This window comes from Nannospalax galili, unplaced genomic scaffold (genome assembly GCF_000622305.1).
Source record: "Nannospalax galili isolate Female #2095 unplaced genomic scaffold, S.galili_v1.0 scaffold332, whole genome shotgun sequence".
Taxonomy (NCBI): Eukaryota; Metazoa; Chordata; class Mammalia; order Rodentia; family Spalacidae; genus Nannospalax; species Nannospalax galili.
The window spans coordinates 2275531-2294048 of record NW_008333794.1 but is presented as its reverse complement, the minus strand read 5'-3'; the positions used below and the strand labels follow the sequence as shown (position 1 = coordinate 2294048).

The 18518-nt window shown below is 47.1% G+C and overlaps 1 protein-coding gene across 1 annotated transcript in view; it reads left to right on the top strand.

The window, feature by feature from the left end:
• Chchd6 (coiled-coil-helix-coiled-coil-helix domain containing 6) overlaps positions 1-18518 on the top strand; it is a 266137-nt gene that overhangs the window by 141878 nt on the left and 105741 nt on the right. The window contains exon 5 of the mRNA XM_008828575.2: positions 5555-5638. Coding sequence (XP_008826797.1) covers positions 5555-5638 — 84 coding nt within the window. The remainder of the gene's footprint in view (positions 1-5554; positions 5639-18518) is intronic.

Sequence of the window (18518 nt, the reverse complement as noted above, 5' to 3'; positions counted from 1 at the left end):
CTCTGTCTGGCTAGGTAGGTTACCCTGGTCCAGACTTCTGAGTCATATGGGTCCCTGGAGGCCATCCAAAGGGCAAGTTGTAATAGGACTTCATCCCGAAAGGAGGTAGTCTCTTTCTGAGAGAGTTTAACCCCTCTACTTTTTTTTTTTTTTTTTTGGTTTTTTTGAGACAGGGTCCCCTTTGTACCCCCACCTTCCTAAACCCCCCTCTGTACCCCGGCCTGCCTTTGACCCCACAGAGACCCCCCTGCCTCTGCCTCCCGAGTGCTGGGATTAAAGGCGTGCGCCACCACACCTGGCAACCCCTCTACTTTTAAGAAGAGCCCGGAGGCCCCTGATTTGGGGATCCCTCAAGTTTCCAGGGATCTTGCCTATGGTAGAAAAGGAAAGGGGGGGTGAAACACTGAGTCCTAGAGGAACGTTCCCAAAACCCAGAGGTTATGGGGGATTCCTGACTAGTGCAGGGCATAAGCCTGACCACAAATTTCAGAAAACCAGTGACCACCCTAAGGGCTTTTAACTGGTCGTTGTGTTACCGGATTTTGCAGTAGAAAGACATATAGATAGAAGGTCTTTGCCAACACCTGGACAGGCAATTGGGATCCATTCTGACAACTAGGAGCCTTCAGCTAACATCAGAGAGTGGCCCTGATCAGAAAGTTTCAGTTGCTCTTTTGTCTTGAACAGTCCCTCGTGACGGCGCAAGCTGAGAGTAAAAAGGGGGAAAGGAGAAAATGCCGATCCTCAGAGTGGGATGGCCAAGGCTTAGAAGCCGATGTCCCTCTGTTGGAGAGCACTCACCCTTCCACGTGTCCCAGAGAGCCTTTCTCAAGCCCCATGTTGGGTGCCAGCTTTCAGCCTCTCCTCAACCTGGAATCCGCTGCTATCCGGAGACCATTGTGCACCAGTCCCCATCATGGAAAGTCAGAGCGAGGAGAGAGAATAATGGGGGAGAGGGGCCTCAGGCAGTGGTGAGTACGGCAGGAACAAACACCTGGGAGACTGTCAGTGGACAGCTTGTTTACTATGGTGGAAGAAGAGGTTTGTATATGAAAGTTTTGCAGGCAAAGAGGTGGGGTTGGTTTTCTGGCAGGCAGGCAGGCAGGTAGGGGGAGGGCAGGGCCTTCTAAGGCTATGGGGGCTTCTAAGGCTACCTGGCCTTTGTCCTGTCCTCCAGTCACATGATCTACAAGAGACCAGTTAGCATTAAAGGATTAGAGACCTAATAGTTTTGCTTGGGGGCTGTTGGGTAAGAGATAGTGTGTCTAGAATGGAGCAGGCCAGTTTCCTGCCATCCTCACTGGGAGGTCTCCAGCCTGGCCATGCTCTACATTCCAGGCACTCCTGACTTATCCCAACAAGTACTAGTCTCAAGGTCCAGCCCACACCTAGGGCAGGCACCAGACAAGACCTGAGTGTAGAAGTGATGCATAGTTTGGACCTCTTCAAGGCTACCTGCCACATATTTCCTGTGACAGCTCATTTATTTCTTTCTATGATTTTCCTTGTTGTTTTCTGCTTACTCTTCCCCAACCAACCTTCCTCCAGTTCCTTGTCATTCTCCTTACCTCCACATCTTGCTTCCTACCTCACCTCCCTGTCTTCAACTTCTTCACTTCTACTGCTGGTTTCTTGCCTGCCTTCTGCTGGGGCCCTCCTCTTCTCCTCTGCCCTCCCTTCCATGCTGTTCCTCTGTGGTAGTTCACATACCTGTGCAGGTCGCAGCACCTCTTTCAGGCTGTACACTCCACCCTTATTACTGCCTCTGACTGGTGCCTCTGTACCACAGACACTTCACCCATTTCCCTTTGTTGGCCTCTGCTTACAGTTTGTCATAACAGCATGTGTGGTGTGTGTGTGTGTGTGTGTGTGTGTATGTGTGTGTGCACACACATATATATATGTGTGTATATGAGTATATGTATGTGAATGTATATATGTGCATATATGTGTGTGTATGCACATGTGTGTATCTGCATGTGTTTGTCTTTGTCTTATATAAAGCCTCCCCTAATAGGTTTTTCAGTTTTTAGTTTCATCTGAGGTGAATTTGTGCACTGATTTTTGCCAATGCTTTTCTCAGTGTTTCCTCAATTGTGTGAGTCTGGGCTTGGAGTGGCCCTGTGAGATTTGTTTAGCTGGCCTCTCAGCATGGCCTTGGCACCCTGGTGACTTGACACCCTAGTGGCATTTCTCTAACTGCTTACCCCTGCAGCAAGACAGGCCTGGAAAGTGGGTCCCACGTTCTTTTGCCCTGGGCTGGATCTGGAGGCTTCAACCTGCCTAGGTTAAACTAACAGAAAATCATGCCCCAGAGGTGTCTATGGGAATTTGTAATGTCCTTTTCTTGTTTCAGCAGTTGCCCTCCACTACAGGTATCCAGCCTGGCTCCTGTCCTGCCTCTGTGGGGCGGGTTTATTTCTGTTAAGCAGGGTTGGGAAGTCCTGGCTGCCCTGGCCTACACCAGCCCCAGCCCAGCAGGCCTGTGGCTTCCTGCTCCACCTACTGCTTTGTGTATCTGTTCTGTATTGGGCTTTTTAATCTTGTTTTTGAACTTGGCTTACTCTTTGGGGCATCTGTTCTCTTCTGCCTGTTGCTGTGTTTGGAGCAGTAGCAGTGAATCAAAGTGTAAACTCACAGTGCTGTCCTGACTGGAAGAGGTCCTCGATTGAGTCACTGAAGATTTAATCCCTCCACTCCCCTTCAAAGCCACCGTATATCGCACAGATCATTCCCCACCCAGAAGACTTTCTTGGAAATCTCTCTAGACAAAATAGGATCCTGCTACCTCACAAGTTATTCAGTCATACAGTCTCCCAGCACATCATCAGTCTCTAAAGCTTTTATATCTGTACACATTTGCCTCTCCCACAGGGATCTAAACTCCATAGTATATTCAGGTACAGGTACATGTATACCCTCAGAGGAATTACTGAGTCAGTCACTGGGACCTGTCTGTGCTATCACTCTAGTGTCACCTGAAGAGAGCCCCCTGCTGCTGGGCCTCACTTGAGTGCTCGGGAGCCTGCTGACCAAGACTTGCAAAGAATGGCCACTGTTGTCAGATACACTCTTAATTCACCAAGATCAATTCTTTGGGTGCCTGCTGTGGGTCAGATGTTTGTAGCACATTTCATAATGTTTGACCTGAATCACCCCCTGTCCATTGTCAGTCATGATTTCATTACCACCCTCACAGGTGACTAGCATTGGTAGGTAGTATATGTCAGGGGTAGCCTGGGGAGGTGGCATAAGTCACAGAACTTTTGATCAAGTGGGACAACCCAACTCCTCCCTCTCTAACTAACCCACTGCATCCTTCCTGACCATGACAACTCTGTTGCATATGAACATCAGCCAGTCTCAGACTCTAGCCTAGGAAACAAGTTCTGATGGTGTGCACATCTGCAGCTATTTCGTGTACTAGTGACTACTGGCTGAGTGTTCCAGGAGGCTCTGTCCAGAGGAGGGGTCACAGTATGTCATTTGGATGGTGAGGACATGTGAATGAGCCTCCTTGTCCCTCCTGCCCCAGTAGCCTCCAAGGAATGGCAGCTGAAGGGTTTCATGGCAGTTTTGTCTTCAGCTGTCATCTTTCTGCCTAGCTGGGACTACTGCCTAGAAAATGGCAGGTTCCAATCTCTGTGAGATACTCCCATACCAACTGCTTAATTGTATCAGACGTTATTCTCCTCTGGTTGCACTAAGGATCATTCACAGCTGATGCTGGGCTGCTGAGAGGCCCCACACAAACTAGCCATGCTTGCGTGCCTGGGACACAGTCTCAGCATCATGCTTTGAAATCTGTGTTTAGCTAAGCTGGAGAGTTGGCATTGCAAAGGCATTCTAGGAGTCGCCTTGGCATTTTTAGATTCTGCAGTGCCTGGGGAGCCAAGTTGCTCCTTTGCTCCACTTGACAGGTAAGGAGAAAATACACAAAAGAATGAGGACAGCTTACCCAAGGCAAAAGCGGCCACTCCACAGAGCCAGTATGGGATTTCCACTCTCAGGCATACAGCCTGCTGCCCATCCCTTGGCCTGACTTTGCCCTAGGCCCCAGGCCATGGCCTTTTCTTCTGACTCTTCACCATGTGTATGCTGTCTCTGGTGTGTCAGCAACTCCTGTTGCTGACCCTCTTGCTGATGTTCTGAAAGGTTCCATGTCCACAGGAATATCACTGCCAAGGAGATGAGCTTTCAAAATCTTTAGTTCTCACCTTCCCTTGTAGTTTTGAAGAATTCAAACCCACATACAAATACCATAGTGTAGCTCAAAAGGAAAAGCACTAGAAAAAAGGACTTGAAAGTTGTGTGGACTCGGTTTCAGTGAGCCTTGGTCATTGGAAAGCTGGCATTCTTAGAGATGGTGAGGATCACATACCACCAGGAGGCTGATGCAGCACTTGTGCATGCTCAGCCCTTGTGTGGGGCATGTGACTAGCAGGGATGGTATTTCTCTTCCAGGATTGAGACAGTCCCAAGTGCTCAGCCCCTTGCTGCATCTGTGCAGGAGGACAGGCAGTGGGCTTGGTACCAGGTCCCTCTGAGGATGTGGATATTCCAGCAGAGGGACACATGTTCCTAGCTGCCATGATGAGGGTGAACTTTGTAGAGACCTGTTCTGACTTTGCTTATTTCTGTTGGGATTTCCTTTAGCCTTTGACAGTCTTACAGGTTGGGAGGTAGAGGATACTTCTGCTCCAGTTTTAGCCATTGTACTTAACAGATGCTCTATATAATTGAACAAGTTGTTCAAAGTCACCTAGCTACTTGAGTTGGGGGTACTGGTCTACACCACAGATCTGCTGGCTTCAAGCTATTTGCCCTGGCTACTTGAGCCCACAATCCTCTCTGACTGGAGGGAGGTTCTGCCAGGCTGCTTCCAAAGACCCCTCTCAGCCCCTCGGGTGGGTAAGCAAATGCATCCCTTCCTTTGTAAGACTCTGCCTCTCTTGCTACATGCAGGAACCTCTGCCCTTGACAGCTTAGCATGTGGGGCAGTGGCACAGTGTGCTACCAAGCGTCAGGACTCCAAAACCAGTGCCAAGGTCTGGCCCATCAGAGCTATGTGGCTGGAGGCAGGCCTATCCTGGTTTCATCAAGTCTCTGACCCTAGTCATCTTTGCATGGTGTGAGCTTGAGCTGTTACTTGGCCCCTTTGTTGTATCTCCTTATCTGTCATGGGGGTCCATTGTGACTATTACCCCTGATTAGCACATTATATCCTACCTTCCTCTTAGGAATGCCTAATTAGGAGCCTAGCAATACCTGGGAAGCACGTAGAACTGGATTTGGCAGATAGTAAGCGTTCAATAAACATTAGTGATTATCATCTACAGAATGGTTATACTAATTACCCACCTTGAAGGGCTGTTGTGAAAATTAAGCATAATACATGTGAGCAATCTGCCATATCATAGGCTTTCAGTTCATATTGCTGCTCTTCTCATTGAGAATGTTGTTGTGAGCAGAAGTGTCAGTTGCTTTCTCCCTGATGCACCCTTTCAGGTACCACTGCTGCCAGCTAACACAGGCTTTGTTCTCCTCCAACCAGGCCAGGGAACTGAAGAACAGAGAGGCGGAGCTCAGCCACAGCAACACCTTCTACAAGGAGCAGCTGGGACGCATCGAGAAGAAGGTAAGGGCCAGGCCCTGCTCCCCTCAGTGGCTGGGTCCCAAGAGGCACCAGACCAGAGTCCACCACCATGATAAGGGGAGAGAGCCCTGTGCCTGCTCACCCCATGCCAGCCACCCTGCGGACACACCCACTCTCCACCTCCAGCAGGAGCACCACAATCCCAGCCTTTCAACAAGTTGCATTCACAGAGATAATTGGGTTTTAATTGGCCTGTTTTCTGTTGAATTTGACTGGCTCTGCTACAGTTCAGTTTTAGAAAAATAATTCACTTTTCACCACAGGGCGGTGCTGAGACCCAGTACACCTTCTTCACTTGAGTTAAGCTGCATTGGGTAAAAATAATAATAACATGAAGCCTTGCTGTACAAATACATTAAAGTTGTATCATTGATTTTCTCCCAGGAGTTAAGAAGATCAAAGTGCACTGCCGATGCATGCTTGCTGCTGTTCTGAGATGAGCCTAAGAGGGAAGGAGACTTGCACGGGGTCGTGCCTGCCTAAATGCTGGCAAGGGGTGCTTGAAATTTCATTTGGTAACTTGATGACTTTCGGGGGTTTAATTTGTTGATCATGATAGATTTTCCAAAGAAACGTATTATAATGTGAGAGGAGATGGTTGGGAAGTTTATTTTGAAAAGGTATTCTCCCTCATGCCTGAGACAGCATGCCAAGCAACCCAAGCCCCCAGCTGTTGCAGGCAAGTCTTTGCAAGTCATTTGTCATGCTTTGGAGCTTTGAAAGTGACAGTTTGCTTGAAGGTCTTGATTCCACAGGGGCTTCTGTACATGCCACAGTAGAGCCTGGCAGAAATGCGGGACAAGAGGGTGGTAGCTCCCTGCTTCATGGCCACCTGCTTGCCTACCTCTGTCAGGCACATACAGGAAGGCCAGGTTTGAGTACTGGAGCCCAAGGCACTCACAGCGATACCCTATTTTAGGAGCCTGTGTCTGAACTGTGCTGAAAGGCCTTTAACAAGCAAGTGTTCCACAGAGCAGCCCATCCACGGGTCTGACTCCAACCTGTCATGCTAAGGATTGTGATTTGAGATCCTAGAAAATGTTAAAAAAGAAAAAAGAAAAATCCACCAGCCATCGCTCTAATTATCACAGTCACCCATATGCTCCTAGGCACTTAGGCTTTCTTTTTGGTTATGTGTGCAGTACTCTGCTCTCCTGCTGTCTCTGTCTCGGTTGTAGGTTTGGCTGCTTAGAATGTGTGTATATGTGTCTGAGGGTGGAAGAAAAAGGCTTGTGGCATTTGTCCTCCTCTAAAATCTGTTTTTCCTCATCATTCTCCTCTCCCACCTCAGCTTCAGTTTTCTCCTTAAGGCCTGTCTTCTGTTTTGCTGAGGGAGAGGCAGTTCTCCCATCAAGCCCTTCCTTTTCTCTTCTCCTCCCCACTCCTGGTAAAGAGGAGTCCAATTCCTTAGGCACAGAGATGGGGCCTTTGAAAGAAGTTTTGACACTTGTGAATAGTTTTCTGTGCTTGTAGGAAGTGGTACAAAAGTATGCTCTCCTTCTGACTTAAACAGGCCTTTGCTGGTAACAATAGAAATGAAGGCACCTTGCGTCTCTGCATGTGGAAATTGGAAAGGTGGCAGGGATTACAGGGAGCCAAGAAAGAGGGAGGAAGAGGCAGAATAAAACCTAATTGTGTTAGTTCTGCAAAGGGTTTTGTGATCTTTTCCTTGGATAATTTTATTTTGGTAATGACTGGGAAGATGGAAAATGCAGCATCTGACAGTCTTTTTATCAGCTGCTGCTTTTCTTCAATTTGGGTCACATTGTTGAACACTCTCAGATCTTGACATTTGCAGCTCTAGGACCTTCCAGGTTCCACACAGAACCCCCCACGCCCCCCCTTTCCTTTTCCTCCTTTTTCCATTTTCTTTAAGTGTAGATATGGAGCATGGAAAACTATCTAGGAGAAAATGGGGTAGACTTGGACAGTGACGCTTCATCTAGAGAGAAGTGGGGTAGACAGAGGGGTGCCCTGTCCAGGGGTAGGTAGGGTTGGTTGCTGCATCATTCTGGGCCTGTGACTAGTACGGTATTCGATTCGGGGCAAAGGCAGGAGTGTGTGGCATTGTAGAGACCTGGGGCTCTGGCACAGTTATAGTGTGCCCAAGGCAAGCTTGAATCTTGCCATGTAGGGCATAGTCCTGGGGTTCCAGCTGGGCCTCCTCTGACCACTATAATGGGCAGAGAGGGAGAGCCTGGACCACCTAGCTCATGGTCCAGGAGGAGACTTCGTGACCATTTTGTGCCACTGTGTTTATTCTCCCGTGACTGTGCCAGTGTGGAAATCAAGGACTGTTGCACTTTATAATCTTTCTGAGGAATTGTTCCTATACCCATACCACAAGGTCTCAATGTAGAGTGTTATATTTTGCCATGGAAGAGCAGTGAGCTGCTAAGGACATGGGGTTGATACTAGGGTCTCAGACCCTTGTGTGAGAGGTAGAACTGCAGGCACACTATTCACAGGGGACAGTCATGCAGCTGAGCTGGCAGAGTGTGGGTGCCATAGTCTGATAGGCCAGGGCCTCCTTTGTCCTCTGCAGTCACCATGCCTCCTATGTTTGCTCATCTGTAAGGTAGAAGAGTCATCAGTTCTGTCTGAGGAGAGACTAGCAGGCCTAAGGGAGACAGTACCTGTGGAAATGCTGCCCTGGGCCAGGCACACAGCCAATGTTGGCTCCTTTGTGCCAGGAACTTCGGGGGTGCTGTTTGGTGTCTCAGTGCTTCACTTTGGGATCAGTGCATGAGCATGTATACCTACCTACCTGCGAGCTCAAACTTGGGTTGCTGAGGCGAGTGTCATTGCTGAAGGTACTCTGACTCTGTTGCCTGTGCTCTGGGATGGAGAAGCCTCCTTCCTGGGCTTCATGGGACTTTTCCTGATGCCCACTGAGAGCCCCATAGTCCAGGCAGTGTGTAGGAGGCTGGAGTCAAGTGTTGCTCATGCCAGGTGTTTCTTATGAGCAGCAGAGTGCGAACAAAGCCTTTTTATCATGAGTTGAACACATGCACCAAGAAGGTGAAGTCCTCAGCCATCTGTACTGTGTCCTGGTCACTGAACCTCTTGCCATCTTTCCCACTCTCCCACTGGACGTGCCACTATACTGCTGCTTTGTGATTTCTCATAGGAGACAAAAGGACTGAGCCTAGTTAGATCCACTACACCAGACCTGGAATTGCTCTCACGGGGCTGGGTAACTTGTGCCTCTTGAACCTGTGCATTTTATTTTCTTTAGTAGAATCTGTATAGAGAGGTGCTGATCAGGCTCTGCTAGCCCATGGAGCTGACTGCTCTTGCTGGCCAAGGCCTCACTGGCCATAGAACTGAGTAGGAGAGTGGGGGCGAGTATGCTTTGAGGTCCTGCAGACATAGCCCAGTCCTGCCTCAGTAGTGGAATGGCCTTATGTTGGGCATGATGTTGATATCCTCTAGTCTCAGTTTCCTTATCTTTCATATGGGTTAGTAATCTGTCCATTGTTTTAGGATGAGTGATATTTTGTGTGAAGCAACCATCACAATACATACTGATAAAAGTAACAAGTTCTCTTTAATGTTATTTCTACCCTCCTTTATTTTTAAATACAGCCATTCATTAATTCCACATTGATTCAGGTTGGCCAAGTGTTAGGCATAGAGCTAGTTGAGACAGCTATGATTCTGTTTCATGGAATCTCCTGATGTGGAGGAGAGGTGATGAGGTTAGGATGCCAGATGATGCTCATGTTCTGGCTCCCAGGCCAAGAGGACTTCCCATTTCTATAAAAGACCTTGTCTTACTTTTTTCTAAATTCAGCAGCTGCACAGAAATCATTTTTCCAGAAATCATTTTCTTCAAACCAAACTGAGGAGAAAGCACAACTCAGAAATGTGTACACTTCCTCCTGGACTTCAGCTCTTCCCCTAGCATAGGAGTCTCACTTCTGTCCCCATCCTTCCTCTCCCCATGTCCCTGTCCTGCTTGTCTGCTCCTGTGAATGGTCAGCCCTTTCTGTTTTCTCTCTGGTAAAGGATCGTAAAGAGATCCTGAGAGCCCTGCCCACCCTTTTCACTGGCACACTCACAAAGCCTGCCTGGCCCAGGCAGAGGTCTCCTTGTCCCTTGGGGTGTCTATCAGTGTATTCATAGCAGATCTACCAGGTGTTCAACTTCACAAGAGGAAGCCCAGTGTTCAGCAAGCATGTACAACATGTTATATACCAAGGAACCACAGACTTCAACCACTAGGTGAAACCTCTGCACCCTCAGACAGAAAGAGCCAAACGGGAGAGGCAACACCATGGGTGGCGGGAGCTGATAGGTGACCTCTTAGACACTGCCATGACAGTGCATTGGCACATTCACTTTTGAAAAACTTCTGTCCAGTGCCCATTAGAGTCAAATACGGGCATGCCCTGTGTCTCAGCAGATTCTCCAGAGGAGGCTGTGGGATGTACCTAGCAGTAACCTCAGACTACCCACCTTAGAATTGATCAGTCCAGACAGGAGCAAGAATGAGCAGTCTACAGCTGCAGGCAAGAGTGGTAAAGACTCTTGTAAACACTGTGAAGCAAAAGAGGCCAGGCATGGAAGAGAACTGCTGATTGTGTGATATATTTGTATCAAATTTAGAAGCAACAAAGCAAATCTGTGGGTTATAAAGTAGGGAAGCCCTGACCAGAAGGGGATATTGTGGTACAGGGTGGGGCAGTGGTCACTTGTGGAGAAGCCCTGACTGGAAGGGGATGTGTGGGACAGTGGTCACCTATGGAGAAGCCCTGACTGGAAGGGGATGTTTTGGACAGCTAAGGTTCCCTTTCTAACCTGGTAAGAATTCACCTGTCGGAGTGTTAAATTTCAGAAACAAGGGGATGCCACTGAGGAAGGCAGGCCAGCCGAGTTACCCAGTGGCTTCTGCTACCTTATCCCTTCTCCTGGAGTCTTGTGCCCTGTCACAGATTCTAGTACATACCATTTTATCTAGTACTTCTTAATGGCTATGGCTTTTTCCCTTCTGGCTCTGAAGGTTGATGAGCACAGTCCAGGCCAGTGCCATTCAGAAGAGTGATTCATCAAGGAGGGCTGGGAGTGCAGCATCTGGCATATAATAGGTGCTCAGTAAATGTCTTCCAGAATAAAAAGAGAAAAGTGTGTGCATACAAACAGGAAAGCAGGATGCATTCCTGGATGGGAAAGAAGAGAACTTTGCCAAGAAGGCTGTTTGGTGGAAGTTGTGTTTGGAGAATGCACCCCAGGATGTCCATGGACAGTCTGAGGGGTGGGGCAGGTAGCAGCTGAGGCTTATGAGTAAGACCTCAGCCTCAGCCAAGGTGCCCCATACGAAGAGAGGCTGTGGGAGGTAAGACTATTCAGAGATTAGCATGAGATTATGAGGGCCCTGGCTGAAGTCTGGCCTTTACTTTGGATGATGTTTTAAGCTCTGCAAGGACTGGGAGATGGAGAGAGATTGGAGCTTGAAAACCTAGGAGAATAACTATGCCATTTAGTGAAAGAGAAAAGGTCATGTGAGCCACCATACTTGAAGAAGGTATTGAGTTTAATTCTAGACACATGGAAGCAAGGCAGGGATGACCAGAAGATGATTGAGAAGTGCAAAGCAGGAGATGTGGATCCAATAAGATGATAGTCACTGTGATTTTGTGAGCCTGTGCCATGGGCTAGATCCTTTTCATAAGTTATTGCTAATCCTGGCAGCAGCCCTTTGAGCTAGATTATATTACATGTGTTCTACAAATGAAAGAACTCGGAAGCAGGCTGAGCAAGCTGCCAGAGGCCGTGTAGCTGATAGATGGAGTCTGCTCCTTACACCATGCCATGCTGCCTCCTATATCAGCTTGGAAGAGACTGTGGGGCAGCAGGCTAGATGCTGACCTGAGAGCACAAACCCAAGAAAGCCTCTGTTGCAGGTTGTGAAGAACATGCAGGCCACATCCAGGGAGGGAGCCTTTTCAGTATAGTAGGAGTGGCTGAGGCTGTGCTGTGCAGGGTTGAAGTAGACACACATGGAGAGAAGTGGAGGAAGTAGGCCAGCCATTTGGCAAGGAGAATACTGACAGTTGAAGAGGGGGAAGTAGGCACATCTATCTGGGAGGAGGGAAGTTCCTACCGTCTTTTGGAAAGGGGTCCAACAAGCTAGTGCAGTTAATGGAGGGCCTTCTAAGAAAGGGCTGCCTTCCTTGGAGTCTGCCTCAGGTTCAGGGAGTGGAGATTTCAAGCTGTGGTGAGTGAGCCTTGTATCTTGTTACAAGAACAACCAGACACTTGCTGCTCAGGCATGTCCATTAGGCACTTCTGCTGAGCATGGCGGGGCCTAGAGATACCACTGAGGTTCTGAGCCGGGTGCCTTTATGGAGGCAAGACTGAGTAGCAAGGATTCCCAACAAGAAGTCTGCTAGAAGAAGCAGCTAGAGTGGGGATGCAGGAGGGTATGGTAACAGTAATCTGAAACCAGAACACTGAGAAATGGGGACATCCATCATGGGGAGAAGGAGCCTGTCTCCAGAGCAAGTGGGAGCATGTTTCACCTGCTGAGCCCACTGCTCTTAGCTCAAAGGACCTCTGAAGAGCTTTGAATCCAGAAGTCCCTCATCTCTTTACCAGCCTGGGTGGAAGAGCAGTTGTCTACATGCCTTTAATTGTAGCTCCTAGGAAGGCAGAGACAGAGGCAGGTGGATCTCTGTAAGATCAAGGCCAGCCTGGTCTACATAGTGAGCTCCAGGTGAGCCGGAGCTACAGGGAGACCGACCCTTTGTTAAAACAGCAACAAAGAACAGTTGTCCAGCAGTTGCTCCACTGGTGCTTTTATTCTCTAATGGCACCTCTGTAACATTGTCAACCTTGATGTTCTCAACATGTGCTGTGAATGAGACCTGGAGTAGCACACTGCCTACGGGTGCACAGCCACCTTCCAGCAGGACCTTACCTTAGGTGAAGGTGACCAGAGACACTGAAAGATGCAGAAGAACTGAGAACCACTGACCTACACACATTCTCATCACGTGAGAACACGACCCTATCATATTTGAGTGACTTAAGAACCACATGATTCAGCACAGAGCACTGGATCTGGAGGTGTCCCAGCAGCACTGCTGACAGCTTTGTGGGTTTGATCAAGTCATATAAGCCCTTTAACATCTTCACAAGGAAATATTGTTAGCTGCATTTACAAGTCACATGATGGACATCATCTAAAGCTTTGCCTATTGCGGTGTTCCATATATTAATGGAAGCTTCCATTAGTAATACCAGCCAGCTCAAGCAATGTAACTACTGCTGTCCTCATTGTCTTGAAGTCACACAACCAGTTAATGTGACAGTGGCTTTTGTCCCTTACACCTTGGTCTACTCATCCTCTAGTTTTCCCATTGTAGGGAGGTAAAGAACACACTAGAGTTAGATGTTTTCTCACCTTATGTACTAAACATGTTGTATTGGTTACTTTTCTCCTTGCTGTGAACAAATACATGATAGAAGCAACTTGAGAAGGGAGGTGCTTTAGCTCATGGTTCACAGGATGCAGTCCATTCTGGTAGGGAAGGCATAGAGGTGGGACCTTGAAGCATAGTATTCTCACATCTTGGCCAATCAGGAAGCTGAGGTAAAGTGGAAACAGGGCTGGGCTATTATCCTTAAGACTCACCCTTAGTGGTCTATGGCTATTAACTAAACCCTTTGTCTCAAAGATTTTGTAGCCCCCCAAATAGTGCCACCATGTGGGGACCAAGTATTCAAGCAAATAAGCCTATTGGGTGGGGGGGCATTTGACATTCAAACCATGGCATATCTTACCAAGGACCAAGTTACTAGGCCTTCCCAGACTGCATTTCCTTATCTATATAAGGTATCTACTTTATTGAGTCATTATGAAAAGAAATGACATAACTCATGCTACCTGCTCCTTTAGCATTTACTGTCAATAGGCATTCAGTGAAAGATTGGCAACCCCATCTCGGCCTCCACCCCCTCCATCACTTCCAATTCCTCCACCATCTCTACCATCTCTACCTCTATTTACTCCATCTCCACCATTTCTTCTACCATCACCTCCACCTCCATCATTTCTTCCTCTACCATGTTCTCTACCATCTCTACCTCTTCCACCAACTCCTCTACCTCTTCCACTTCCTCCTCCAACTCCTCCACCTCCTTCTACCTCATCTACCACCCCCTTTACCTCCTCCACCTCCTCCCCCACCTCCTCTACCACCACTATTTCCACTTCCGCCTTTTCTACTTCTACTTACACCAATTCCATCTCTATGTATCTTTCTACCTATACTACCTCTCTCTTTGTATATCTCTTTACCTGCATCACCTCCACCTTCTGCGTTTTTCCTTTACCCAAGCCTCTTCTATCTACCTTCATCTCTACCTCTTCCACCACCTCCCACACCAACTCCAACACCAGCACATTTACCTCTATTACTTCTGCCACCAACTTTACCCCCACTTCTGCAAGTTCAACTTGCACCACCTCCACCACCTTCTTTTTTTTTTTTTTTTTTTTTTCTTCGGTCTTTTTGAGATAGTGTTTCCCTGTCGTCCCATCTGGCCTGGAACTTGCTATGTAGACCAGGCTGGGCTTGAGCTCGCAGATATCTGCCTGCCTCTGCCTTCCGAGTGCTGAGGTTAAAGACATGCGCCACTATGCCCGGCTCTTCTGTACCTGTCACCTCCACCTCTGTAGTCTTCACCAGCACTGCCACCTCTGTCACCACTTAAATTGCTGCTGTTGCCACCAAACTGTCATTCCCTCTGCTGCCAGCTCCACTGTCCCCACCTCTACAACTGCTGTGTCGTCCCACCTTGCCTGTGTCCCTTCCCTTCTCTGCATTGCTTCTTCTTTGGTACCTAAAGAGCTGGGTTTTTTTAAAACATTTATTTTTATTTTATTGTGTATGAGTGTATTGCTTGCATGTATATAAGTGCACCCATGTTGTACAATGCCTGCAGAGGTCAGAAGAGGGCATCAGGTCCCCTAGAACTGTACCTATGGATGGTTGTTAACTGCCTTGTGGGTGTTGGGACTCAAACCTTGGTCCTCTGCAAGGACAGCCAATGCTCTTAACCTCTGAGCCATCACTCTGGCCCCTAAGAGCTGTTTCTTTACCACTTGGTCTCATCTCATGCTTTGCAGGAACTATTTCCTCTACTGGACCCCTCCCAGAGCTGAGGGGAGCAGAAGCTACAGCCTCTTAAACATTTGGGGCACCTTCTGATTTCCCCAGCCTTGCAGCCAGGTTCTTCAGGACAGACATCTGAGTCAAGGACCCTCTGACTTGACTGTACACCTGCTCTGTGCTAGGTATAGTACCTGAGTTGTGTTGCTTAGGTTTCATAAAGTGGCTTGTGGAGTGGCGAGGAGGATTATTTATCACAAATGAAAATAAGAATAAATGACAGCCAGGCGTTTCATAGGTATCAAACCATAGATCCAAGATTGAAAAGGCCTTTCAGAATCTGTCTGTAAAATGTAGGAGTTATGATCTCCTGGGGACAATTTTGAAAATTAAATGTGTTAATACACTAACAAATTAAACCCATCTCCAAAGCTGCTTTTCTTGGTACCTGGCAGCAAACATTTATTGCGTGTGCTCTGTGTGCAAAACACAAGTCAAGTCCTTTATCTGCACTGCATCCCTTGGCCTTCACAAGTGACCCTACAAGCTGCATGGTAACAATGACGGCTGACCTTGCTTGAGTGCTTGCTGTGAGCATACCAGTGTTCAAAGTGAGGCAGACTTCCTCATTTGTGCAGCTTCTAACAATCCTATGAAGCAGGAACTTTACCACCTCATTTAGCAGATACAGAAATAGGCATGGGCATCTGCTGTACTGGTCCCATGAATGCCTGGGGACTTAGGGAGCAGTCAGGATTTGCTGCCCTGAGGCCCTAGCAGTCTGAATTTAGGGGCTCAGTTCAGGAGCAAACAGCACTGAACTAGCTGTCAGAGGCTGCAGGACTCTGAATTAGCAGGGTCCACCACAGAAGGACTCCTGAACGGAGCATGCATTACAGAGCGTCTTCTTTCTTGATGTTGCACGTTTGCTCCTGCCTGCCCCTTTCCTGTTCTTTGTTTAAGTGCTCTTAAAGCAAATCCCAGGCACCATGACATTTCTCTCCATGTACTTCATGTATATCTCAAAAAATGGGTGGACCTTTTCTTATGTAACCGTTCATTCCTCTAATTGCAAAAATATCTTCTAGAAGTTTTGGCTTTCTGGTGGTTTGTTGTTGTTGTTATTATTTTTGTTCTGTTGTGTTCTGTTGGGGTCCATTGTGTTCTGTTCTGTTTTGTTTTGTTTTGTTTTGTTTTGTTTTGTTTTGTTGGCATAAGTCAGTATCCAGCAGTCACGTTGAGAATGATTCTTGTGCATTAAACCTATGGTCATGTAGTGCAGGTTTTTTATGACAATAACTTGTTTCCTTTTTCTCCTTTAGTACATGGAACTTGGGTCAGAGAAGCGAAGATCAGTGCAGGGAAAGTCATGTAGATGCCTTGTTAGGAAAGAGGAGCTGCTTGCTCCCCAGGCCAGGGATTCACCCTGTGATTAAGCTGATGTGCACTGCTACTAATTTGGGTCATTTCCCCCATTTCTGTTGTAGGATCTTTTTAAGCCTCACCTCAATCAGTATCTCTTGAAGTGGTTTCTGTGCATTCCCACAGCAACCACATTAATATGCAGTGCTTCCTGCTCGGCACGGCATGCATTGTATGTTGGTCCCCCCAGCACATTAAGTCTTTGAAATGGTTACTTAACGGTTGGAGAACCAGAAATGCCTGTCCATCGTGTGTATAGGTTGTCACCCATCCCTACTGTGGAGGACTCTGTTAAACAAATAGTTTTAATTAGCTAGCTATTTGAAGGCCTTTCCTTTCCTTCCCTTCCTAATGCCTCCCTGGCTAAGCTGGATTTGACCAGGTGAACTCTTGGTACCTTCCTGTTGGTGTGGTAGTGGGATACAAAGAAGGGGAAATCTGACATTAGTGTACAGTGTGTGCTGGGACCAATTATGGAAAAGATACCCCTGGTGCTGGTGATCAAGTGCCCTATCCATGTCACTGAGCTAGTGTCTCCTAGCTATGATCTTCCCTCCATCGTGGCAGCCTGTTAACTAGTCTTTCGTTTGAAGTGAAGCCATGGCCTGCCTTCTCACTGTTGTACTTATTTTTCTAGACCTCTCCCTGTGGTCTAATGTCTGCTTGGGGCAGCAGAACTTTCTAGAGCTCTTCATTGTCTTTCCACTGATCAAAACAGGGCCAAGACCCCTCAGCCCAGGTCATAAGAAAGATCCAGGCCCTTCCCCAGCCATATATGACACAGGCACTGCCTGCTCCAGACGCTTCTACTGACCACTCCCTGTTTGCCCCCACCCAAGGGCTGCTTCCTAAAGTAGCCTCACCTAATTCACTTTTTGTCCCCAGAATCCGACTCAGTGCCTGGTGGACCCTGGCAGGCACATGGCATCCCTGTGACAGCATGCACAACCAGGCCAAGTCTTGATTGAGGTGGACGCACACAGATGGAGGATCTCTGAGTTTACTCAGTGTTCCTTGTACCTTCTCAGTTGTGAACTCTGCCTGGGTACTTGTATCTTTAGAATTACTGAGCCATCTCTGTAGAGCTTATCCAGCCCTTGGGCAGCATTGCCTGAAATTACCTATTACTTATTTCTTCTCTTAATATATATCCCGGGGGCTGGAGAGATGGCTCAGCGGTTAAGAACATTGATTGTTCTTGTAAAAGACCAGGTTCAAATCCCAGCACCCACATGGCAGCTAACAACTGTCCGTAACTCCAGTTCCAGGGGATCCGACAGCCTCTTCTGTCCTCCACAGGCATTGCACGACACGGGTGCACTTACCTACATGCATACACACAAAAATAAATAAAATATTTTTTTGAATTTTATATATATATATATATATATATATATATATATCCTTAGTAAGAAGAAAAACAAAAGTGCAGATAAGCACAGAGATGAAAGGGAATTGGCTAAATCGGTGTGCCATTAAGAGACATGACAATTGTTCAACTTAGGACTTACTTGCTTAGACCAGGGTCTGTTACTGTAATATTATAATGTTTCAGTAATTGTGAAAAAGAGGATCGTAACAGCAGTAGGGGTGTAGCAGCTCACACCACCACTGGTGTATGACCATGTTGGCCTCCCTTGACTTTCCAGTAGGGTATTTTCTTTGTCACTTTTTAAAGTAATTACAAATAAACATGTTTGCTGAAAGGTTTTCAAAAAGGAAAAAAGCAAGCAAAGCATGGCTATCTATCTCCAGAGCTAACCCTGGCTTCTTGTAGACCTTTCCTCTATGAGCAGCAATAATACTGTAAGCAGTATGATGCAGTTTGTTCTTATAGATGGATTGTAGTTTATTTTGTAGCTTGCACATAACTATACATCTTGGAGAGCTTTCTACACCAGGTCTCTTTGTACATCAATCTCTCTTGTTGCTTTTGACAAGTGCGTGATGGGGACCACTGGTGTTTATTTAATGGTTTCCTGTTGATGGCATTGAAGATTGCTGTCAGTCCTTCACAGTCAGTTTTAATGGATACACCCAAATTTCTCTTTAGAAATATATACCAATGAAAAGGCTTTTGGACTTGCTTACCCCACACTTGTACCATTGTGGCATTTTATCCAATTATAGGCTTATTTTTAAAATCTTTAAAATTATTAGCATCACTGAACATTCTTTTTTAAATAAATTTTTGGCCCTTTTTAGTCTTTGGAGAGTTGCCTCCTTATATCAGCTGGCCATTTTCCTATATGTCTTTCTGTAATTGATTTATACAACTTCTTTATAGTCTGTAATTGATTTATACAACTTCTTTATATAAT